Source organism: Onychomys torridus, chromosome 1, assembly GCF_903995425.1.
Source record: "Onychomys torridus chromosome 1, mOncTor1.1, whole genome shotgun sequence".
In the NCBI taxonomy this organism is placed as follows: Eukaryota; Metazoa; Chordata; class Mammalia; order Rodentia; family Cricetidae; genus Onychomys; species Onychomys torridus.
The window spans coordinates 77,587,867-77,611,624 of NC_050443.1; the positions used below are offsets into that span (position 1 = coordinate 77,587,867).

Genomic DNA, 23,758 nt, shown 5'->3' on the forward strand with positions numbered 1-23,758 from the left:
GGCCCAGGCACTGTCCACTCTGGGTTGTCCTCACTGCCCAGGAGCACCCCAAGGAGGGGGGGGGGACTAGATGGGAGGAGAAGGTCCAGCTTCCAGCCCAGCTGCACTCCTGCTCACCACAAAGCTTGGTGCTGCTCACTTTCTCGCCATTAGGATGGGGTGGATGGCCCTCCTCCCAGAGCTGTGACCATCAGGGAGAAAGAACATCGTGACTGAGGAACCAGGCCTGGAGGACAGAGGCAATACTCCCGGGAACGCCTGTCTTTCCGTCACAGGGTGCCCATGACTGAGAAGGGCCAAGTATCCTGAAAAAGGAGCAGCTTTGGGTAAGTCGTGAGACTCTCAATATACAATTTAACCTTCCCAAGCCTCAGGTCCCCAAACTGTACACGGGGACCTGACTAGTCTCAGCCAACTGGGGTTTCCATGTATTCTCAGTCATACTCTCCCGCACCCAACCCCTGGCCTCAGTTTCTCCATCAGTCAGCTGGGAACTTTGACAGGCTTGGAGTTGACTTGAAGACAGGATAGCCGAGGTACAGGGGAACCCCCTCAGGGCCGTCCCAGGGCCAAAGAAGGGTCACTTCCTTCCCAGCTGTCGGTTGTCAGTCACCTCTGGGTGGCCTCTGCCCGAGTGCGGCGGCGCCAGGATTTCCTCCTCGGACCTGTGATTCCCTGCACCCCAGGCCTCGCGGGGCCACGGCTGCACGTGCGGAGACCCGGGCCTAGCTTCTATCGTGATCCTTCTCTCGGAGGGGACGGATGCTCCGTTCCCAGATGTTTCACAGCTGGAAGGGCGGCGTTAGGACCCCGCGGCTCGGAGCCCCCCTAGGGGGTGTGGCCCGGCGGAGAGTGCTATTTAAAGGGCGGGCGCCGCCCCCTCGCGGCCGGCAGGAGCGGCGCTGCAGCGGCCCGGCCTGGGCGGGCTGGACCCCGCCGGCTGCGAGAACGATGTGCTGCGGAGGAGCCAGGCGGCCGTGGCGGCGCTGAGCCAGGTAGGGGCGGCAGATAGCAGCAGTGCCTCGGGAGCTCGAGTTGGATCCTCCCTCGGTCCCCAGGTCTTAGTCTCCCCCAGGAAGGGCTGAGGTGGGTGTTCCCATTTGACAGCTGGGAAAATAGAGGCAGGAAGTCCCGGACGTGCCTAAGAGCACACAGCCAAGCAAGCAGACCAGGGTTTGAATTCAGGTCTCCCCGAGGCAGACATGGACTTTCCACAGCGCGGCTGTTGTCTTTGGAGGGGATACCCCAGCTCTCTTTGGAGAGACTTGAAGCCGACCTTCTTTATGGGTGATAGATGGGAGGGACCCCTGCTCCACCTCCACCCTGACATTCTGCATCAAAACCACATTCCTTTGGGTTAAGGTCTGATTCCCTTGAGATGTGGGATGTCTCCAGAACGGGCTGCTTTAGTGATTCACTGCCCTGTGAGTCTTGAAGCAGCTCTCCCAGGCCCCCCTTGCCAGTTCGTCAGAGCACACTGAGTGTACTACCGCCCAGTGTGCTCCTGGGCAACTTAGGAGAGAAGTCTTGGCAGTGTCTTTGGAGACAGAGGGGCTGGATTCTGATCCTGACTCTTCTATTTACTGTACAAGTGACTTTGGGTAAGTCATTTCTCTGAATCCCGTGTCCTGGGAGAGAGTTCTACAGGGAGCCAGTGGGGTCTGCAGAGCTAGGGGTCTGTAGAACTGCATGAGACAAGGGACCAGCACTCTAGGGCCTGGGGGCAGGCACTTCACCTTCCTGAGTCTGTCTTCTGGTTTGTAAATAGGAATTACAGTAATTAACTCACTTGGTGCCTGTGAGAATTTAAAAGACCTGAGATCAGTCAAGTGCTTAGAAAAATGTGTAACCTCCTTGCATAGTGCGGGCAGTCTGCTTTTGATTATAGGATTGCCCCTCTTATCTCTGTCTGCCCTCTTCACACACACACACACACACACACACACACACACACACACACACACACACACAGATATTCTCTGACATTTTTTCTCCATGTCAGAATCCAGCCACTTGGCTGCAGACCCAAGACCTCTGTCCTAGCACACCTCACCTGGGATGCTCAGCGCTTATTGGTTCCTGTACCAACTGGGAAGGGCCCTGTAGTGTCCTGGTACCTTCTTGGCCATGCTCCACCTGATCATCCCCTCGGCTAAGGGTGGACAGTGGTGGATGGGAAGTGGCGTGTGCCACAGATGGCAGATGGGTCACTCAGATGGAAGAGGTAAAAGAGCTTGTTCTGGGGATCCAGGCTCACTAGTGGTGGGGCTTGACTGTCAGCCTGGATTCTAACGCCCCTGGTCCTCCCTGTGAGAGACTGAAGTCCTCCAGACGCTGAGGAAAAGGCACGGTAGGGGACTTCTTTCTACCATAATCCCTGGTGCAGTGGGGACTGTCCCTTCTGGATATGCCGAAGCCTCGTGCTGGGGTAGAACAGGAGGTGGGAGTGATAGAGCCCTTGGGCATCTCCACTTTAACTAATCCCGGGTCCTAACATCCTTACTGCCGCAGAACTTCTGCCCTCACTCAGGCGCTTGTTCCTTGACAGAACTTTAGTGAGCATCTACCTAAGGAATGAAACGAACAATAAATGGGTCTGCAAATGGGTGTGGGGGAAATGCAACACATTGGAGCCTGAGCAAGGGCATTCTGGGTAGAGGGAGCAGCAAGGCAGAGCCCCAGGCAGGCCAAAAGTTACTGGGGTGTGACTGAGGAGCTTGCTGAGGAGAAGAGCATAGTAGAAGATGCTGATGGGATAGAGTGTGAAGCCTGGATGTTACTGGAGATTTCAAAGTGACTCGGAAGACCTGGCATGTGGTTTTGAAACGTCACTGACCGCCCTGTATGAGACTGATTCTGTCCAGTCCTGGAGGGAAGCAAGGACGCAGGAAGTGGAGTTGCCTGTTGCAGTGAAGGTGGGCAGCTTTGAACCTGGAGGGATAGGGAAGTAAAAGGGCAAGGAGACAGAGGGAGTTGGGGGACCTCCCTCACCTGCATTCCGCACTGCAGACTCAAATGCTGGTGTGCCATCTGGCCGCCCTGTGTCATGAGGTCGTCCCCAGAGGTACTTTCCTTTCAAGGGGTGGGGAAGCATAGTGGGGTGTGCTCTGTGCTCCACACTGGGCCATCCAAAGCTCAGCAACTGTGAGAATCTGAAAAACACAGACCAGCCATGGGGAACCAGAAAAGGCCTCCTGGAGGACATGGCATCTAAGCCAAGCTCCACGAGGTGGGGAGGTGTTCAGCCGCAGGGGGAGCAAAGGAAAGGAAGGCCCAGGCAATGAAAGGTACCCAGAGGGGCAAAGGAAATGCATGTGATCGGGACTCAGAGGGGGGGGGAATGATGAGAAGCCAGGTGGGAGACATGAGCTGGCCCAGAGAGGACCGGCACCCCCAGGGCCCCGGAGATGAAGGCCAGGGGTTTTCATTTAGCTCTGAGTATGCTAATGTCAAGCAGGTGGGGACTGCTTTTGAACCAAAAGAACAAAATTTCCTGGGAACTCACAGCCTGCAGTGAAAGGAGAGGGCTGTGGGGCAGGGCTGGGCTCTGGGGGAGCCAGGAAGGAGAGTTGAAAGGGCCACACTGGCCTCTGCCTGTCTCAGCAAGATAGCAGCAGAGCTGCCCCTGCATTGAGATTCATTGCCAGTGGGCTCTGACAGTCAAAAGAGCTGGCAAAGGTGCAAACCTGTCCCAAGGCCACCTTCAGAGTGGCAGCTCTTAGTCTTTACTGAGCACCCACTGTGGGAGACCTTCAAGTGTAGAAGTCTCAGCCTGCCACTTAGCTGCGTAGTCGTCTTAGGTGTGTATGTGTTGCTTAACCTCTCTGAGCCTTGGTTTTGGTTTGGTCATTTGTTTTTTTCCCTTCTATAAAATGAGAAGTGTAAGAAAGTGGAACTGAGTCCTTGTGCGGATTCAAAGAGTTAGTAATTGTCAGGCGTGATTATGGAGGTGTAATACGCTGCGACATTTTCATAGAATATGTCTCATTTATTCTCAATGAAACTTGACATGGTGGTCATTTACCTCCGGAAACAAGGTCAGAAAGATAATGTGGCCTGTGTAAGGTCACACCGAAGGCGCCTAGTGGAGATGAGGGAGCTGCCGGGTGTTTCAGCTCTGAGTCCTGTGGTTCCTCCTTGTGAGCACTCGGTGTCCAGGCTGGGATCTATCTCTTTGGAAAGCTAGATGTGAGATGACATTCAGTATGGGAGTAACTGGATTCATTCATTCGTTAATTAATTAAATGAATAGGCCGATCTGTCTCCTCGGCACATAGCTCAAGTCCACAGCAATTCACCCCTGCTAAAGGCCTCTGGGGTCCTCACGGGGCCCCCACCCTGGGTGCTTACACTGCAATAGGCCCGTGGCCTTGGGCAGCCATCACCTTCAGTGAAAGTAGAGGACTGGCAGCCTGCTGGGGTGGAGCTTCCTGTCAGTGCCCTGGTCAGCCCTGAACAATGACAAGAGAATTCCAACCAACAGAAAAATGTCAAGATGAAGGAGAGTGACCTGTGGGCCTGTGGACCTGGGATGGGGGCTGCCTGGGGCCTGAGGGGAATGGGGTTTGAGGCCGGTCTCCCTCCAGCCGACCTTGCCCTAGGGTCCCTTTGCCTCCTGAGTACCCCTAATTTTAGCACCCCTAATTTTCTTCTACCAGGTAGACCTTTATAATTTTTTTAAAATTACATTTTATCGATTTGAAGGGAGAGGGTATATGTATAGAGGGTAATGTGAAGTCCAGGAGTCAGTTTTCTCTTTCCACCATGTGGGTCCCAAGATCAAGCTCAAGCCATTAGGCTTGATGACAAGGGTCTTTACCCCAGAGCTATCTCAATGGCCTTGGGCGGGCCTTAGGTAAACCAAAAGCAGACAGGTCATACTTTGCTTTAAAAGTCTTGCTTCCCCTGAGTAATGACTAAGCTTGGCCTCAGACTCGCAATCCCTGGCCCCCTACCCCAGCCTCTGAAGTCCTAAGATACCACTCCTTTCGGCTTCTCTGAGTCGTGAAGCCCACATGCCTCCGACTTTCAGTTCTGGCGGGAAGAGTCCTGGGGGAGGGCAAGGCGGGTGCTGCTGTCAGTGCAGGGAGGTGGCTGCTTCACAATTCCTCTTTCCTCTACACCCTAGGCAGAGCCATGAGCCACCAGATCCTGCTCCTCCTGGCCATGCTGACCCCGGGCCTGGCTATCTCTCAGCACCGAGAACAAGTGCCCTGTAGGACGGTAAGACACCACGCAGGCAGTGTAAGGGGTGCCTTTCCCATCCTTGCTGGGAGGGGGTGTCCCACAGCCCAGCCCAGGAGCAAAGGTTAGGGGACCCAGAAAAGGTTAGCATTGTGCCTTGGTATTTGTTGAGCATACATACACTAGACTGTTCAGAAATGTGCTTCCCCGACAGTCTTGTGCTCTTTTAATAGAAGGAACACCAAGGTTTGGGGAGCCTAGGTGACCTAACCAAGATCATTCAGCTAGGGACAATGGGACCCACTGGCTCTCTATTCCCCGAGCTTCCCCTGTTATAGGCCATTGGTTTTCTTGAAGCTTCTGCAGGAAAGGAGCTGGGAAAGAGGCAAGCAGGGAAAGGCTCCTCTGCACTGATCCTCCTGGGCACAGATCCCCTCCTGGCTGGGCTCCTGGACTTGGCCTGCCTGCTAGACTGCCCCTCACTCATTACAGCCAGGTCAAATGCCACCTTGTCCAGGAGGCCTCCCCTGACATTGCTGACTGACTCCTTCAGCCCAAGGCTGTCTTACCTGGCAGACCAAGAGCTCCTTGGGGACAGAGAGCAGGCTTGACTTAACTTTTGCTCTTTTCCTATTCCAAGGCAGGCAAATGCTAAACATTGTGACCCTGTGGGGTACAAGGGAATGACCCTTTAGGTCAGTGCTTCTCAACTTGTGGGTCATGACCCCCACAGAGGTCCCATATTAGATATCTAATTACGATTCATAACAGTCGCAAAATTACAGTTATGAAGTAGCAACAACAACAACAAAATAATGTTATGGTTGGGGGTCGCCACAGCATGAGGAACTGTATTAAAGGGTCGCAGCATTAGGAAGGTCGAGAACCACTGCTCTAGGACACTTGTGAAGCAGGGTTAGGGACAGCCCTCCCCACCCCAACCAACACACACAGCTGCTTAAAGAGGACAGGAATACCAGCAGCCCCCTGCCAGCAGCCCTGTCCTGGGGTCTGTGTGCTCAGCTGTGGCCCCCACTTCTTCCTTGGAGGCCTCCTGAGCATCTCATAACCCAGAATAATGGGAGGAAAGACTTCGGACATCACCACATGCCCAGAGACTGGGAGGACTGAGGTCCTACAAGGTGAAGAGCTTTGGCCCCAGCAGACAGAGGGCATGGGGCAAGGGTGCCCTGAGAAGCCGAATATGATAGACAGGAAAGGACTTTCTGAACCATCAAGAAAAGACACGTGACCCCGAGGGCCCCAAAGACAGAAGTGACAGAGTCAGAACCAAACCCAGCCAGCTCCCTCGTGCTGCGCCTCGCCAGTGCCTCTCCTTACGCAGGTTTCTCCTGTGTGTGGATGGAGTTGGATGGCATGTCCTTTTGCCCATCAGGAAGAAAGCAGAGCAGTGGCTGAAAGCACAGAGTGAGGAGGGATGCTAAACCATAGCCATCACCCATCCTCTATCATCTCCGCACCAGAGACTCCTGCAGTCAGTCGGAGCTTAGAGTTCAATGGAGAGAGGGTACAGAGATGGAGTTCAGAGAACCTCCTGCCCTCACGCTCCTTCTGAATTCTGGGCTGGATTGGAGATGTGGGTACCAGGTGCTTCCCTGAACCCCTGCAGTATCTGATAGACAGTCTCAGGCTCTGCCAGCTCCTGTCCATGCATGGTTCCTCTGGAGCTGGTGTCCTGGAGAGCTTTTGCTCATCCAGAGGGGAGGGGACATAGGTGTGGGTTTGCATGGGGGCATGTGGCTTGTGCATTGCAAATGAAGGGTAAATAGGGCCAGCTAGCCTGGGTACCTGGGTGCTGAAGGCTCAGCTTACACAAAAAGGAAATCACGCTAGCGTTGGGTTCATCTTGCTGCTGCTTACAGCAGGGTGGTCCTGAGCACTAGGTGGCAAGTAGGTATCTAATTACTATGGGTAGCAGTGGGGGGTGTTGTTGGACCTTCTAGAGCCTCAGTTGGCAGCTTTTCCTGGAGGTATAGGGCTATTCAAGGTACGTTATGCAGAAGGCATCCACACCAGTGCCCATGGCCAGACAGTGCCCTGCCTTGCCCCTCGCCTTGGGGTCCTGAGGAGGAGCCTCAGAGCAAGACCAGGCAGGGATGGCAGGCTTGTTTTTCTTCCTTACTACCTCAGCTGCTGGATCCCTGTGGCCCAGGCTAGTCACTGCCAGGGCGGGCCTTGACCTCAGCATATGGACAGCAGGTGGGCTGGCCTCTGGCTTTAATCTGAATATCCAGATTAGTTCTTTTCTTTCCGGCATTGATTGGATCAAGGCCTCAGCCCTTTCCTTAAGCACAGATGGTCTGCAACTCATTCATAAAAGACACTCCCAGAGCACTTTCTGTGGGCTAGGTCCAAAACATCCATGTCAATCATGCTCCAACCTCACTGACTGCAGGTCCCCACTCGGTCTTTGTTCAGGGGCACCAGGCCATAGTAGAAAGGGAAGTTAGGGAGGGCCTTGGTGGAAGAGGTGATAGGTTCTTGGTGAGGAAGTCTCATATAGATCTGATACACACATGTCCAGGGATGGGCATGGAAGAGTGGTGGCTAGGCATGATCACTACATGCAAACTAGATTGAGGTGAGTGGACAGGTTGGGCAGAGCCAAAGAAAGTCCTGATGGATTGTGCAGTATGTTAAGGCCAAGGGCACCATAGGCAAAGTGGGTTTTGAGCAGTCTCTGGGCATTTAGCAGGTGGGTGGTTCAGTGGTGGTGGTGGGGTCGATGGAGACAGGCTGGGCGCAGGGGCAAAACTAAGCTGGCTGGTTGTAGATGTCACACTATTTGCTGGGGAGGATTGGGGGACCTGGGGTGACAATCTGGGGGTGACCAAATGGAGATGTGCATTTGCATATGACCCTTAAAGACACCTTTTGTGGAAGGACAAGAGTTGCTGAAAGACCCATGTTCAAATCCCAGCTCCCTCTATACCATCTGGGTGATCTATTGCTGGGGAGAGACACCATGACCATGGAAACTCTTATAAAGGAAAACATTTAATTGGGGTGGCTTGCTTACAGTTCAGAGGTTCAGTCCATTATCATCATGGTGGACAGCAAGGCAGTGTGCAGGCAGACACGGTGCTGAAGAAGGAGCTGAGGAGTTCTTACCTCTTGAATCAAAGACAACAGGAAGTGGTCTGAGACACCGGGCATGACTTGAGCATATGAGACCTCAAAGCCCACCTCCTCAGTGACACACTTTCTCCAACAAAGCTGCACCCTTTAGTAGTACCACTCCCCATTTGCTTATGGGGGCCAATTACATTCAAACTACCACGCCTCCCCAAGCTTGGGGAGAGTTAGGCATCTTTCCTAGAGAACCCTGTCCTGTTCTCCTGTCTTGTCCCTATTAATGCCAGCTTCTCTGCCACCCTTGCTCTCTCTAGGTGAACAAGGAGGCCTTGTGCCAAGGCCTTGGCCTTCTTCAGGTCCCCTCAGTGCTCTCATTGGACATCCGAGCTCTCTACTTGTCTGGGAACAGGCTGCAGAGCATCCTGACCTCCCCATTGGGCTCCTACACAGCACTTCGTCACCTGGACTTAAGTGTCAACGAGATTAGCTTCCTCCAGCCGGGAGTCTTCCAGGCCCTGCCCCACTTGGAACATCTCAACCTAGCCCACAACCGGCTCGCCATGGGCATGGCACTGAACAGTGGTGGTCTGGGCCGCCTGCCCCTTGTGGCCTCCCTGGACCTGTCTGGGAACAGCCTGTATGGTAGCCTGGTGGAGCGGCTGTTGGGTGAGGCCCCGAGCCTGCATACCCTCTCACTGGCAGAGAACAGCCTCACCCGCCTGGCACGTCACACCTTCTGGGGCATGCCGGCCCTGGAGCAGCTGGACCTCCACAGCAACATACTGATGGACATTGAGGATGGTGCCTTTGAGACCCTGCCCCACCTGACCCACCTCAATCTCTCCAGGAACTCCCTCACCTGCATCTCGGACTTCAGCCTCCAGCAGCTGCAGGTACTTGACCTGAGCTGCAACAGCATTGAGGCATTCCAGACGGCCCCAGAACCCCAGGTCCAGTTTCAGCTGGCCTGGCTCGACCTACGGGAGAACAAGCTGCTCCACTTCCCTGACCTGGCCGCATTCCCAAGACTCATCTACCTGAATGTATCCAACAACCTCATCCGGCTCCCTGCGGGGTTGGCCCAGGACAGTGAGGAAGACCTCCATGCGCCCTCTGAGGGCTGGTCAGCCTCTCTACTGTCCAACCCCAGCCGGAATGCCAGCACCAATCCCCTCTCCCAGCTTCTGAGCCTGGATTTGAGTTACAATGAGATTAAGCAGGTCCCTGCCAGCTTTCTTGAACCTCTGACCTCCCTACGCTTCCTCAACCTCAGCCGAAACTGCCTGCAATCCTTTGAGGCCCTGCGTGTGGGCTCCCTTCCCTGCCTGGTGCTTTTGGATTTGAGCCACAATGCACTGGAAGCATTGGAACTGGGCACTAAAGTCCTGGGGTCCCTGAAGACACTGCTTCTGCAGGACAATGCCCTGCAAGAACTACCACCCTATACCTTTGCCAGCTTGGCTAGCTTGCAGAGGCTCAATCTATGGGGAAACCAGGTCAGTCCCTGTGGGGGACCAGCAGAGCCTGGTCCTCCAGGCTGTGTGGACTTCTCTGGGATCCCCACCCTCCATGTTCTGAACATGGCAGGGAACTCGATGGAGATGCTCAGAGCAGGCAGCTTCCTCCACACCCCACTTACTGAACTGGACCTCTCTGACAATCCTGGTCTGGATGTGGCCACAGGAGCCTTGGTGGGCCTGGAGGCATCTTTGGAGGTACTGAAACTTCAAGGCAATGGGCTGATGGTCTTGAACGTGGACTTACCATGCTTCCGCTGTCTCAAGCTCCTAAACCTTTCTGAGAACCGCCTCAGCCACCTGCCTGCCTGGACCCAGGCTGTGTCCCTGGAGGTGCTGGATCTGCGGAACAATAGCTTCAGCCTCTTGCCAGGCAATGCCATGGGTGGCCTGGAGACTAGCCTTCGGCGCCTGTACTTGCAAGGAAATCCACTCAGCTGCTGTGGCAATGGCTGGCTGGCGGCCCAGTTACACCAGGGCCGAGTGGCTGTGGACGCTTCTCAGGACCTGATTTGCCGCTTTGGCTCTCAGGAGGAGGTGTCCCTGAGCCATGTGCGTCCAGAGGATTGTGAGAAGGGAGGGCTCAAGAACATCAACCTCATCATCATCCTCACCTTCACACTGGCTTCTGCCATCATCCTCACCATGCTGGCCACCTGCTGCTTCCTCCGTAGACAGAAGTTCAGGCAACAATACAAAGCCTAGGGGATCCTCTTCCCACTCAGAGTGGAAGCCAGAGGGGCAGAGAAGCTGGGGTCTAGCTCAGGTTACACAGTGACCAGGGGTTCAGCATCCTGAATCCTGCCACATGGACAGGTAGTTTCTTCCTAAGCTGCACATGTGATCCAGCTGTGGAGCCCAAAGTGGGGCAGTTTACTGAACAGAGGATACCAACAGATCTCCACTGTGCATCTGTTTCAAGCCAGACCCTTCTCTGGGCACCAGTAAATGAAACACATGCCTAGAGGGGCTGTCACAGAACCAGTGATCATGTAGTGTGATGGGCTTGAGGTAGGGAGGCCCTGGGCCCCCAGACCTGCATTCCCAGCTGGTCATGGAGAGTCCACCCTGGCTGGCTGTGTTTGGGCAAGGGAAGGCCAAGCCTGAGAGATGATTTGTCTGAACCATTCCCACACAGAGCTCTGTCGCATCTGCTGGTAATGACTTTCAGTCTCTCTGGAAACGAAGAACTTGTGACCAGAAGAGAGAGCCCAGGATCTCCTCCAAAGGTCTTGAATCTGGTCTCCTAGGCCAGATTCTGAAGTTGCAGCTGAACCAGCTTCAAGTGTGGTCACCTGGACTTCCAGCCAGGCCCAGGACAGTCTGTCTGTGTCCTGCCCTGGACAGGCCCTTCCCCTCAGTGAACTCTCCTGTTACACACACTGACCCCAGTGCTGCCTGGATTGCCAGCCCCTGATCAGGCCTCCGTCTCTCCCAGCCCCACCCTAGCTTTTGAGCCAAGAGGGAGAGCCTCGGCTATCTGGTTCTGTTTTGCACTTAGCTTAGCAGCTGCAGAGGCGAATCCAAGCCAACTCTCAGAGGTTTCTGTGTTATCTGAGTTATACACCAAAGAAAAGAAGGTTCCTTACATCTGCTTTGAGAGCCTCATGGCTGAGAGAGATGCCAAAGCCAAAAATGAGTCAAACCCATGTCCTCCCGTCTCCAGAATCTAAGCCTTGCTGGTGCAGTGCAGGCTGTCAAGAGGACAGGAGGTGGTCCTATGCTAACCAGGCTCCACACATCCTTGCTGCACCCACCCACTCCCTTCTGCCAGACAGGTACCCACAGACCCTCTGCTTCTGCCTCAGTGGCCCTCATTCATTTGCAGACCAGTATGAATTCTCTTTCATCTTGCTCCCACAGTCTCACCCTCCCTCCATGAAGCAGAGCTTGGAGTTTGACACTATTGAGTGTCATTTCCCCATTGAACAGATAAGGAAAGCAAGGTTGAGGGGCTTGCTCAGAGTCACCCCAGTCAATGGCAGAGACCGTGGGGGAAATGGGAGAACACCAGCCGGACTGCTGCATCATGGCAGAGTGTTTGCTTTTTGTGCTCAAGGCCCTGAGCTGGGTGCCCAGCAGCGTCGCCTGTGTGGCTTCTTCCTCTCAGCACTGAACAGTGCCAGCTCTCATGCCTGTCCTCACCAGGAAAATAAGAAGTCTCTCCACTCATTCTCCAGACCTGTGGGCTACAGGGAGAAAGGGGAGCCCTGGGCCCAATCACAGAACCTGCTTCATCAGCTCCCCTGTGCCTGGCCCCCAGTCTGCCTGGACATTCAGTAACACACGGGGAGATGAAAACATCATTCTCTCTGCCCAGTTTTGCAGATGAGGAGACTGGGGCCCAGAAGGTTAAAGGCTCAGAGAACCAATGGGCAGACCCAGGGCTAGGACCCTCACCGGGTCAGCTAGTGGGCTCTAGGTGCTACTGCACACAGCACTCTGTCTCAGCCTGGAGGCCAAACTGTGGCTCCTGTGCCTGAGCTCTGAAAACACTATAACATGCTGCTGTCCCCTCCCAGCTGGCCACTGCCAGGCCCTGGGACCAGCTCTTTGTATAACTCACTGAATGTATTAAAGTATAATTTTGGAGAAGCTGCGGCCTGTCAGCCTGCTTACTTTGGGTACCCCATACCGCTGCATGCACTGGAATCCTGACCCTTTCTTCTCCCATCTGGGGCTTTCATTCCTCATGAGGCACCTCAGGGGACACTGAAGCCGTTGGCCAGCCCCACCCTGGGCTTTGGGCCTCAGCCTCTTTCGTAGCCTCGTCATACCCCACATCACCTATGCCCCACCCCAACCCTCAGAAACTAGTGGCTGTGGTCCCTTCCCACATGTCTGCAGTGATGTGTCCTCCCCTGCCTTTGTTTTAAGGTGAGGAATGGTGGGTACAGAGAAAGGCTCGCTCTCCTCCGTCTTAAAACCAGTGAAAAATCCTTGTACTGCTCTCCCATCCTCCCTTCTCTGGCTCTCCATGGCAGATCCCCTCCCCTCCACCCCTCCACCCCTCCTCCCCTTCTCCCCTCCTCCCAACTGCTCCCATGGAGGCATCCAGAGGCATCCCAAGCCAGAGGGTCATGTGTTTCCTAGGGCTAGAGAACCCAGGGAGAATTTAGTAAGAAGTCAAGATTCAGACTGAACTTGAGAGAGAGAGAGAGAGAGAGAGAGAGAGAGAGAGAGAGATAGGGAATTGATCTGAGGAGGAGCTGCCTCAGTGAGGGCAGCCATGTGTGTGTGTGGGGGGGGGTGTCAAGAGAGACTGAAGTGAGAAGAAGGGACAGACTCTGGAGGTGGGCAGCGATGCCTGTCTTGGTCTTTCTGCTTGGCTCGCAGCCCTTTAGCCCTCAGTACACCAACACAGAGGTGCTGGCCTCTGCGGGTACCAGCCTCCCTCTCCAGCCTGCCTCTCTTCCAGCCCAGCCTTTCCCTGCCCTCCAAGCACTTTGGAAGCATCTCCACAGCTGAAGTGGCCCTGGGCCCTCCCTGGATGGACAGCTTTGCCTTCTCCAGAAGATTCCTTCAAATAACTTCTCTGCCTCCAGCCTCTCACCCAAATTCCTGCTCCCCACTCCCCCACTCCTAGGGGAGCATTGAACTTGTTTCAAGGGGCAGTGCTGGGCTTGGGAAGGCACACAGTAGAGGCTCAGTGAAAGCAGAGTTGGACCAGGCCATTGCATGGGCTGGGCTCAACCCAGGACCTGTGGGCCTCCCCTCCAGCAGGATCCCACCAGGCCCCTGACCCCCTTTCCTGGAAAACAGGAGAGCCTGTTCACCTGGCCAAGACCCCCAGTAGGGCAGAAATTCCTGTTTTCAGTGCAACATGGACAGCTGCCAACTAGGTCATCAGAACATCCGGTTCACTGGGCTTTCAGCCTGTTCTAGGAGAGAGGGCCCCTCATGTTCTGTGTCACAGGCCACCAGGAGTGTCATGCTCAACTCATCTAGTTCAGTGGGCTCTTACAGTGTCCCACCCCTTAAGGGACCCTGTGCCCCCACCCCCAGCTGCCTCACCATCTCAGGCCACCAGATCCAGGGGCCTGGCCAGCTGCCCACGGCAAACACCCTGTCCTCCAGCCAGCCTGCACGATGACACTGGGGGGTAGTTGTCTGCTGCCCTCTGGCAGCCCCTCTCTGCTGTCACCCACCATTTGTTGACAATTTCTAAGTGCATCCACCTCAGTCCAAGCTGAGAAGTTGATGGGCCTTATTCCTACAGCATTTGGAGAGATTTCTGTTGTATCTTGACAGTCTAGAGCTGAGAACGAATCCCATTCCTCTCCGAAGCCAGTGAGGTTTTTCTTGTTGTTTTGTTTTCTTTTTGTTATGTTTTATTTATTTGCATCCGTGCCCACGTGCATGGAGATCAGACTTGCAGGAACCGGTTCTCTCCTACCACTGTAAATATCGAGGCTCGAACTCAGACTGTCAGGCTTGGCAGCAGATGCTTCTGCCCGCTGAGCCGTCTCACCTGATTCTTGTTCTTTGTTTTTTGAGTCATGGCATCCTGTGGTCCAGGTTGGCCACCATGTAGCTGAGAATGGCCTTGAGCTCCTCATCATCCTGACTTCTCCTCTCACGAACTGGAGTGACAGGTGTGTGCTACCACACCCAGCAATGAGCCGATGACCGAAACTATTGGCAGCTCCAGCATCTGACCCACACAGCCCCAGGCTCTCCCCTTCCCCACCGGGCACATCCCACCCACCCCAACACACCCACACACCCCTGCTACTGCTGTCTGACTGGACCACCTCCTCTGTGGAGATGGCTTGGATTGCTTCCTCCTGCTGCCTGTATCCCCATGGAACCCTCAGACTCTAGCATGGGATAGCTATCTGGTCCACCATCATATCGAGAGCCCTGGGAAAAAATTCCTACCCAGAGTCTCCTGTTTGTCCCCTGGGTCTGTGAGCTCAGAAAAGATTTCCCGAATTAATGAACCCTGCCCTCCAGGACTTACGAACTCTTGGGCTCAAAACCAGCCTTCAGACAGACCCAGGGGATCCGGAGAGGGCAGAGGGCAGCAGGACTTGGCTGTCCAGGGGCAGCAAGAGCACATACTCATGCTCTCTGGCTGCCTTCTGCTGTCCTTGGTCCCCCTCACCCTGAGGATTCTGTCCTATCTCGGTCGTCCCCCATCTTCTCATCCTGTCTCCCCACCCCACCACCACTTCTGTCTCCCTAGAAACAGTCGAGCTGAGAACGGGAGGGCAAGAGGGAAGGTGGGGGCTGAGCTGTTTATAGGAGCTGGAGTGGTTCCATCCATCGCTCTGTTTGGAGTACAGACCAAGCATAATAAACAGATTGGCTCCTCCTCAGCTGTGCTTTCCCTGAACTTGGCCCTCCCAAATTCAAGTCTTTCCAGCCAGCTGGTTCTCAGGACCCAGCTCCCACCCGACTCCACTCCACTCCCACCTCCAACCTCCCATCAGGCTGTCCTGGAGAGAGCTCTGTCCGTGAAATCAAACTCATGTCTGGGGCCACTCTTGCTCTTAGGGCTCCCTTTGCTCTGGAAGTGAGGGCAAATTGCACTGTTGTGTCTCCATTTCTCCATCTGTATAATGGGCTCATAAACATGTTTATTTGTAACGCTGGAGTGCTTGAGTATCCCTAAGGTTCTGGGTCCTGGCTCTGTGGGAAACCTGGGGACAGTTAGATAAAAACCTCTGCTAGGGGATGAGGGGAGACTCAGGCTGTATCTCTAGCCAGGAAGCTGTCAGTGGTGAGGGAAGTTTTGTGTGCTGAGAGCTTGTTTGCAGCTGGTCACAGGCCTCACAGCTGGAGGAATGAGTGGGCTTGGAAGGCATCTGAGCTGCCTACAGGGACAGCAGGATTTCAGCATGAAGTGGAGAGGTCAGAGAGAGGGCCAAGCTCCAGCTCGACCTGGCTGCAGGAGAGACGGAGCGCCTCGGGATTTCACCCTTGAGCTCTCAGGTCCTTCAGCATCGCCCAGCGTTCTGGAATCTTCTCAGCTACAGAGCTTCCAATTTGCCCAGCTCCACATTCCCAAGTTGGGGATTCCTTTCCAGGATTTTTGTCCCGAGTCCATCCCTTCTCCCCCTAAGACCCCATACAAAGTAGAGGACGCAGATAGTGAAAACCTGCTGTCCCCCAGCAGTGTGTGCTTTCGGAAGGAATTCAAGAACAAATGAAGGGTTAAATAAAATTGTGAATCAAAGAAAAGGAGGGTAAGTGAGCGAATAAATCACCGAAAGCACTGATGCGCCGTAGGCCCTTCCCATTAAGGAAATAATATCTCTCTCTCTCTCTCTCTCTCTCTCTCTCTCTCTCTCTCTCTCTCTCCCCCCCCCCCCCCGCCACCCATCCATATACACATTAAAAACAATGACAGATAGTGATGAGACCTTTGAGGAGACTCAGGGAGATAGCTGGACAGGGTGGGACCCAGGGGAATCCTTTCTGAGGACCTGAGGTGGCTGAGATGGAGGTTATAAACTGAGACACCCTGAATGATACCCCCTCACATTTACTAAATACCTTAAGAGAGCAGAGGCTGAGCTTCCGACCCGGAGGCCGGGGCTCCCCACTGAAGGCAGCGGCGTCTGAGACTCTCCCCGCCCTGCCCAGAGTTCTTTGATTCCATTTCTGGAACCATGAAGAAAACCAGTGGTGATGAGGAGGAGTTGGGGTGTGTGTGTTCTGGGATCCAAGCATTGTGCAGGCAGGGTGAGAAGGCCCAATCCCAAAGGCCCCACTTTTCATAAGTATTACTATTCTTAATATTTTGTCAGAGAATGGGTTTGGTTTCTGGTCTCTCCACTTTATACACATGTCTGCCTGTCCCACCAGCTTCCCCAACCACATTAACATTCTTCTGTCAAGTCCTTTGTATGTTTCCCCAGGATCAAATCATGGTTGACAAAAATAAACTGTGTGCAAATACAAATATGCATATATTAGAGGGGTTTATCCCTCTAATTGTTTTCTAATAATAATTCTAATTGTGTTATTGTCGCTTTATCAAAAATGGGGTGGTAGTCTGCATAGTCTCCTGTAATTTAAAAAATTCAACCGTATTTCAAAGAAATCACCTCTAATAAACTGATGTGGCTCTATTCAGTTTTTTTGGAGTTTATGATATCCCAGTGTTAATGTTTTTCTTTATTTAGCCATTCGTTATTGATGGACAGTTTCTCTCTTTTTTTTTTTTCTTTTTTTTTTTTTTGAGAATTTCATACACTGGTACTGTGTCTACATGATTTCTCTCCTCTCTTCCTGCTTCCAAGTACTCCCCATCTCCCCCAACTCAGTCTCAAATTCCTGACCTCTTCTGTGATTAGTATTGCTACGCATATATAAATATACATACACACATATATACATGTATACATACACACATATACACACGTATACATATATACATGCATAAACATAACCTGTTGAGTTTGTTTAGTGTTGCTCATATGTGTCCTCATGTATGGCTGACCACTTGGGACTGGATAACCTATCTGGGGCCTCATCCCTGGAAAAGACTGATTCTCCCTCTCTTAGCAGCCATTAATTGATTGTACCTCGTCATTTAGAGGTGAGACCTTGAAAGATTTCCCACACTGGAATGTCAGCTGGTGCTGTCACTGCATGGGTCTTGTTTAGGTGACCATATTATTAATGTCCTGGGTGTACTTACTGAGCAGAGGAGATACTATGGTCATGAAGGTGGTTTCCTCAGGGTGAGGCTTCGCCATTTTTGTAGATACCCTGACTCCTGCGATTTCCCCAAATGTGGGAAACTTGACTGCATAATCTGTGGTAGTGGGGGTTCGTGCTCTCTCCTGGTAATGAAGGAGAGGGAGGGGGGAGGGGGAGGGGGAGGGGGGGAGGGGGAGGGGGAGGGGGAGGGGGAGGGGGAGGGGGGAGGGGGAGGGGGGAAGGAGAAGAAGAGGAGAGAAGAAGGAGGAGGAGGAGGAGGAGGAGAAAATGATGATGGTAGTGGTGATGATGATGATAACTCATGGGTGCAGCTCCTATCATAGATAGACAGCATGTCTCACTGCAAACATCCTGGTCCTCTGGTCCTGCAATCATCTCCCTGTCTTCCTCACTGTTCCCTGAGCTGTAGGTGTAGGGTTTATGCTGTAGATGTTACCAATTGGGGTGGGCCACAACCCTCAGGCTCTCTGGAAGCTTTCACAGACACACCCCAATATGTGTTTCTTAATTCAACCAATTTGACAATCAAAAATTGCCATTGGTACAGATGAACAGATAATAGATATCAGATGATAGATGAAAATAAATAAAATATTCTAAATCCCTGTTGATTTAGAATTTTTTAAAATGTTTTTTATATATGGTTGTTTTTCCTGCATGCTGTGCACCATGTGTGTGCCTAGTGCCTAAGGAAGCTAGAAGAGTCAGATCCTCTGGAGTTGGAGTTACAATCAGTGGTGAGCCACATGTGGGTGCTGGGAACCGAACCTGGGTCCTCTGGGGCTGGAGTTACAGTCAGTGGTGAGCCACATGTGGGTGCTGGGAACCGAACCTGGGTCCTCTGGGGCTGGAGTTACAGTCAGTGGTGAGCCACATGTGGGTGCTGGGAACCGAACCTGGGTCCTCTGGAAGGGCAGGCTGTGCTCTTTAACGGCTGAGCCATCTCTCCAGCTCCTGATTTAGAATTTTTGATGCACGTTACATTTCAAAAGACAGTCGTGTTTCCCATTCCCACACTGTGTGGCGGTTCCTTTTCCATGCTAACCTGCTAGGACAGGCCCTGGCTGTGACAACTGGCCCCTCACCGTTTCCTCAAATCGAATTCCCTACTGCACAGTTGTGTTGCCAGTCTGGGTTAACACTACTGGAAACTGCTCCATGTTTGTACTTAGCCGTATTTCTGTGGTAAAACTTCAGTGTGTGCTACAGATCGAAACTCTGTCTAGCACTTCTGGCTAATGGCCTTCAAGCCTCTCATCTGTCTATTGACTGCATTTTTCGGTCTGCAATGTTTTCAGGGCTTTCAAGCAATTTATGTCTCACTCATATTGTTTTTATAATCTCCTTAATTTTTTGTAATGCTTCTTCTGTGCTTCTTTATTTATTTCGTTTTTTTGAGACAGGGTTTCTCTGTGTAGCGCTGGCTGTCCCGGAACTCACTCTGTAGAACAGGCTGGCCTCGAACTCAGAAATTCACCTGCCTCTGCTCCCTGAGTGCTGGGCATGTGCCACCACTGGCTCTTTCTGTGATTTACATGTATGTTTTTTGAATTTTGAGATGTATTACAGTGTATGGTGTGTGTGTGTGTGTGTGTGTGTGTGTGTGTGTGTATGTGTGTGTGTGTGTATGTGTGCATGCTGCAGCACATGTGGCATTCGGAGGACAATCTTGGTTTTGTTAATCCCCCCTTCCACTGTAGGTTCTGGGGATAGAACACAGGTCACCAGGCTACATGGCTATCATTTTACCCACTGAGCCATCTCGCTGGCCCACAGGGCAGTTTTTAAGTAACTGGAAGTTGTTGACCTCTACCTGTGAGCTGGACAGATATCAAATTCTATTTGCTTTCAGATAAATAACAATTACACCATCCTCATTTCTTAAAATTGGTAAGTCACTCCATCAGATAATTACATTCTGGTATGTATTTGGGGTCTCTCTGAGCCCCCAGTCTGTCCCACTGAGCTGCGTTCCTATACCGGCTCCTGATGATTGGTTTCAGTTTGTTTTGATCCGTGCAAGGCAAGTCCCCTCACCAGTATTATCTCCACTAACTCTGGCATGTCCGTGGGCATCTCCTTCTCCAGGGACGCCTCAGGGTTGTCGCTCTCTCTTAGGAATGACCTTTGGAGAGGAAATGTCTTGAGTTCTGTTCATCTACTCACCTTCCTTTTATTGTTGGTTTATCGTTTTGTTTGCTTGTTTGGAGCAGGGTTTCCTGTAGCCCAGGCTAGCCTTGAACTCTCTTTATAGCTGGGAATGACATTAAACCCCTAATCCATCTTCTGCTGCTGTAGAATCCAGACATCGCTGCTACAACCTGGATCACGCACAACCTTCTTTGAGTAGGCTCTCCCTTATCCAGTTTACTCATTAGTACTTATTTTTTCAGTGTTATCAGTGAATTTATAAATTTTAAGACATTATAAATGTCCACTTCTATGTTTATTGTCAAAATCACAAAACCATTGCTTTTCATACTTTCGTTCTAGAATTTTGTCATTAAATTTTTAAAAAGTTTGTATTTATTTTGTCAGTTGTTTCTTTGCTAGAAGTCCCTCACCTTTCTTGTGTGCAGCCAACTGATGGCCTGTTTACCATCTGACACCCTCCCCAGGTGGCACCCACTTCCACTAGCTCCCTCCTCTCCCAGCCAGCACCCTGGACTTCCTTCTCCAGCTCCTCCATCCCAAGGCCCCAGTCTCCCAGGCTAGTAGAAACAGGAACTGGAGTTCATTTCCTAGGTCAAAGGCTGAATGCTGATGGTGTTTGTGTCATGCTCAGCCTTCATGTGTCTTTGACTTGACCCACACTGGCATTCACACAACTTTGATTAGTTTGCAATATTTAAAAACTTAAAAAATTGAAATAACCGGCTGCTGGTGGTGCATGCCTTTAATCCCAGCACTCAGAGGCAGAGGCAGGCAGATCTCTGTGAGTTCGAGGCCAGCCCAGGCTACAGAGTGAGTTACAGAAAAGGCGCAAAGCTACACAGAGAAACCCTGTCTTGAAAAACCAAACCAAAAAAAAAAAAAAAAATGAAATAGTTGTTTCATGTGGGAATATATGAAAGTATGGTTTGTCTCTGTGTGCATGCATGTGTACTCACATGGGCGTGTAAAAACCAAAGGATGACAAAACGTCTCTCTCTCTGTTTTTCTGTACCATGTTTATTTTTTATTTTGTTTTGCATTATCATTTGTTAAGGAATAAAAAAAGGTTATCTTTTGCTGTTGCTTTAATTTATTGGTCGATATGTTTAGTATGGTGTGTGTGTGATATGTATGTGTGGGTGTACATGCATGGCACACGCGGAGGTCAGAAGACAACTTTGTAGAATTATTTCTCTCCTCTCAACTTCAAACTCAGGTCACCAGGGTTGGGCGTGTGCCTTCTCCCTTTGAGCCCTCTCACTGGCCCTCCACCATGTTTTTTTGAGACAGGGTCTCTCACTGAACCTGGGGCTTGCTGATTCAGCTGCGCTCTCTGGCAGTGAGGAGGTCTGGAGTCCTCCTGTCTGCCCCCCCAGCACTGAAATTACAGGCACACACTACCACACCTGGCCTTTTTAAAAAAATCTGGTTTGGGGACATAAACTCGAGTCCCCATGCTTGCTATCAAGCACTGTACTGGCCGAGCCACTTCCGGTCTGATCTGGGCTGTGGAAGGGTGTGTGGTGGGAGCTATGGAATTGCACCGCCCACCTGAGCTGTGAGTTCCTCAAGGGCAAGGGTCAGTCTGTCCTCCAGTCCCCGGCACCTGGCACAGAGCACTGCTCTGGTGTGGACTTCAGAAGGATCCCTTCCTTTCACTCCATGTCACACACAAGGATTAAAGAAATGTGAGCCCGCCAGTCGGCGAGCATTCTGACATGATTGGGCCCTGTCCCCATGGCAGTCTATGGACAGACCACTTTTCACAGTAAGATTTTTGACTCATTAAAAGAGACACAGTATTCTATAAGAAACTAGTTCTGATGAATGCAGTTGTCAAAAAAAATTTTTTTAACCACACTGGGATTTCACAAGTTCTCATTAGCATATTACAAAACACGGCAGATGTGCTAACATGTGCTTTGGAGGCCCTGATGAAAGAAAGATGTTTTGAGAGACCAAGAGCAGCTCTGACAAGGCTCAGAAAAGCCTGGTTTCTGCTTGTGGCAGGAGCCAGTGACTGAGGAATTGTGCCCCAGACCCAAGGAGAGAGAACAGTTCCAGTCAAGGAGAGGTTCATGGTGGGAGGAGAGGTGTAGCGTTTGCTTTGGGGTTTTGTTTACTTCTCAGCCAAGTTCACACATGCTAAAACTTCTACCTTTGACAACCATGGAGTTCTCAGGTGTGTAGTAACCGCAGGGACAACCCTTGAACCCATAATCACGGGGACACCAGTCTATTGGAACCACACAGTCCTCTTTCGGGCTGGGATGTATAGTGGGTCATCCTGTCTGGAGGCCCCTTTGGCCATATGTTCAAGAATCTTAAAAATGTATGTCTGCTTTGATGACCCAGCAATTCCGTCTCTAGGAATTGGTCCTAAGGAAATAAAAAAGCAGCCAAGAAAAAAAAAAAAAAAATGTGTGTGAGAATGTTTATCATAGCCAATGAACAGATCCAGGTTTTGTGGAGCCTGGTGTTTATATAATTTAGGAGGGCCCTTTAAACACAAAGAATGCAAAATAAGAGTATAAAACTGCTAGATGCTTCTCAGGCCTTTGGAAAGGCCCTTTGCTAATGAGAGGGCTTTGATCAGCCTCACGTAAGTTCATCACAAACGTGACACTATTGGTAATCACTCAGAAGTGGAAGAGCCTTAACGAGCTGACAGTTGGGAAACGCCATAATAAGCTATGGAACGGCCATGTATATGGGAGAAAATCTGCCAGTTGTCCAACATGATATGACTGTAGAGTCTATTTGTCGACATGGGAAAATGATCCAAACTGCTTTACTTTCCTTGAAGCTGGGACAGCACATCTACTCAAGGAAGGGAGGATTTGTTTCTGCTCACAGTTTGAAGGCACAGTCTATCATGGTATCGCTCTCTTTGCCTCCTGGTTATGTTTCTACATGTAAGTTCTCAGCTACTGCTCCAGCACCATGCCTGCCTGTCGCCCGCCTGTCGCCCGCCTGTCGCCCGCCTGTCGCCTGCCGCTATGCTCCCCACCATGGTGGCCATGACTCTGACCTTCTGTGACTGTCAATCCTAAATTAGACACTTTCTTTTATAATCTGCTTTAGTTGTGGTGTTTTATCACAGTATTAGAAAAGTGACTAAGACACGTTGTGAACACAACTTCCAGTTTTGGTCAAATCACTTCTTAGTTACGAGTTGCAGAATATACAATGGGGCTTTCTGTATATGTTATGGTTTGAACTGGAAGTGTCCTTCACAGGCCCACATTTTGAATGCTGGGTCTCCAGTTGGTGGCAGACACTGTTGAGATGCTCTGGCAGCTTTTCGAGGTAGGGCCCTGCTGGAAGAAGGGCATCTGGGGCTGGTACTTGGGAACAGAAGATCTAGGCCTGCTTCCAGTTCCTAGCTCTGCCTTCCCTCTGACGGGAGCAGTCTCCACCACACACTCACCACTGTGAACTGATTCCCCTCCTTTCCCTGCTGTGTTGGGCTGAAACCAAGACCAAAATAAGTCCTTTCTCCCATAAGCTGTTTCCGACAGGCATTTCATTACAGCTTTGCAAAGGGAACATAGATGGTTCTTAGAGTCATAGCTATTCAGAGCTGCAAAAGCCATTCCACAGGACACAGCAGTCAGTGGCGGCGACACCATCCTTCCATCACCCACTGCCAGCCTCAAGCGGGCTCTGGCCACAGAGGAAGCCAAGCAAGTTCAGACTTTCTGGAGAAGAGTCATATCTGGGTCACAGTTCATCCCCACAAACTCAGGTTAAGAAACTTTAGCTGCTGGGTGGTGGCGGCGCATGCCTTTAATCCCAGCACTTGGGAAGCAGAGGAGGGAGGATCTCCGAGTCTGAGGCCAGCCTGGTCTACAGAGTGGGTTCCAGGACAGCCAAAGCTACACAGAGAAACCCTGTCTCAGAAAACAAAAACTAAAATACCAAAAAAAAGAAAGAAGTGGAAAAGAAACCGACACTGTCAGAACTCAGAGGATACAGAGCTCAGCTTACCTCCTCCCTGGGAAAGTCTACGGCTGAAAGGCGGGTGGGAGCATCCATTGGTGACAACTTGCACAGGCTGCCGTGGGTGTGGCCTGTTCATCTGTAGACCTTGACAACTAGAGTGTTTCCTGTGTGTGACCATATGGGGGGCA

At 51.8% G+C, this 23,758-nt stretch overlaps 1 protein-coding gene and 1 non-coding gene across 4 annotated transcripts; both read left to right on the forward strand.

Annotated features, from left to right (window-relative positions):
• Nucleotides 1-291: 291 nt before the first annotated feature.
• Lrrc32 (leucine rich repeat containing 32) lies at nt 292-12,392 on the forward strand. 3 transcript variants are annotated; one of them, XM_036190516.1, is made up of 3 exons: nt 292-326; nt 5,129-5,223; nt 8,595-12,392. In XM_036190516.1, the coding sequence occupies exons 2-3, from the start codon at nt 5,137-5,139 to the stop codon at nt 10,500-10,502; spliced, it is 1,995 nt and encodes a 664-aa protein (XP_036046409.1). In that variant the 5' UTR covers nt 292-326; nt 5,129-5,136; the 3' UTR covers nt 10,503-12,392. The 3 variants fall into 3 exon arrangements, with proteins under 3 accessions (XP_036046409.1, XP_036046392.1, XP_036046401.1); XM_036190499.1 differs by lacking the exon at nt 292-326 and adding an exon at nt 898-995; XM_036190508.1 differs by lacking the exon at nt 292-326 and adding an exon at nt 2,717-2,915.
• A 5,048-nt stretch (nt 12,393-17,440) lies between these two features.
• Nucleotides 17,441-17,596, forward strand: LOC118576958. The gene has a single exon (XR_004944146.1). It is a non-coding gene; the product is annotated as a U1 spliceosomal RNA (small nuclear RNA).
• Nucleotides 17,597-23,758: the final 6,162 nt, after the last annotated feature.

Coding starts and splice junctions, on each gene's coding strand:
- Lrrc32 (XM_036190516.1), top strand. CDS start 5,137: ATGAGCCACCAGATCCTGCTCCTCCTGGCCATGCTGACCCCGGGCCTG. Junction 5,224..8,594: donor AACAAGTGCCCTGTAGGACG/GTAAGACACCAC, acceptor TGCTCTCTCTAG/GTGAACAAGGAGGCCTTGTG.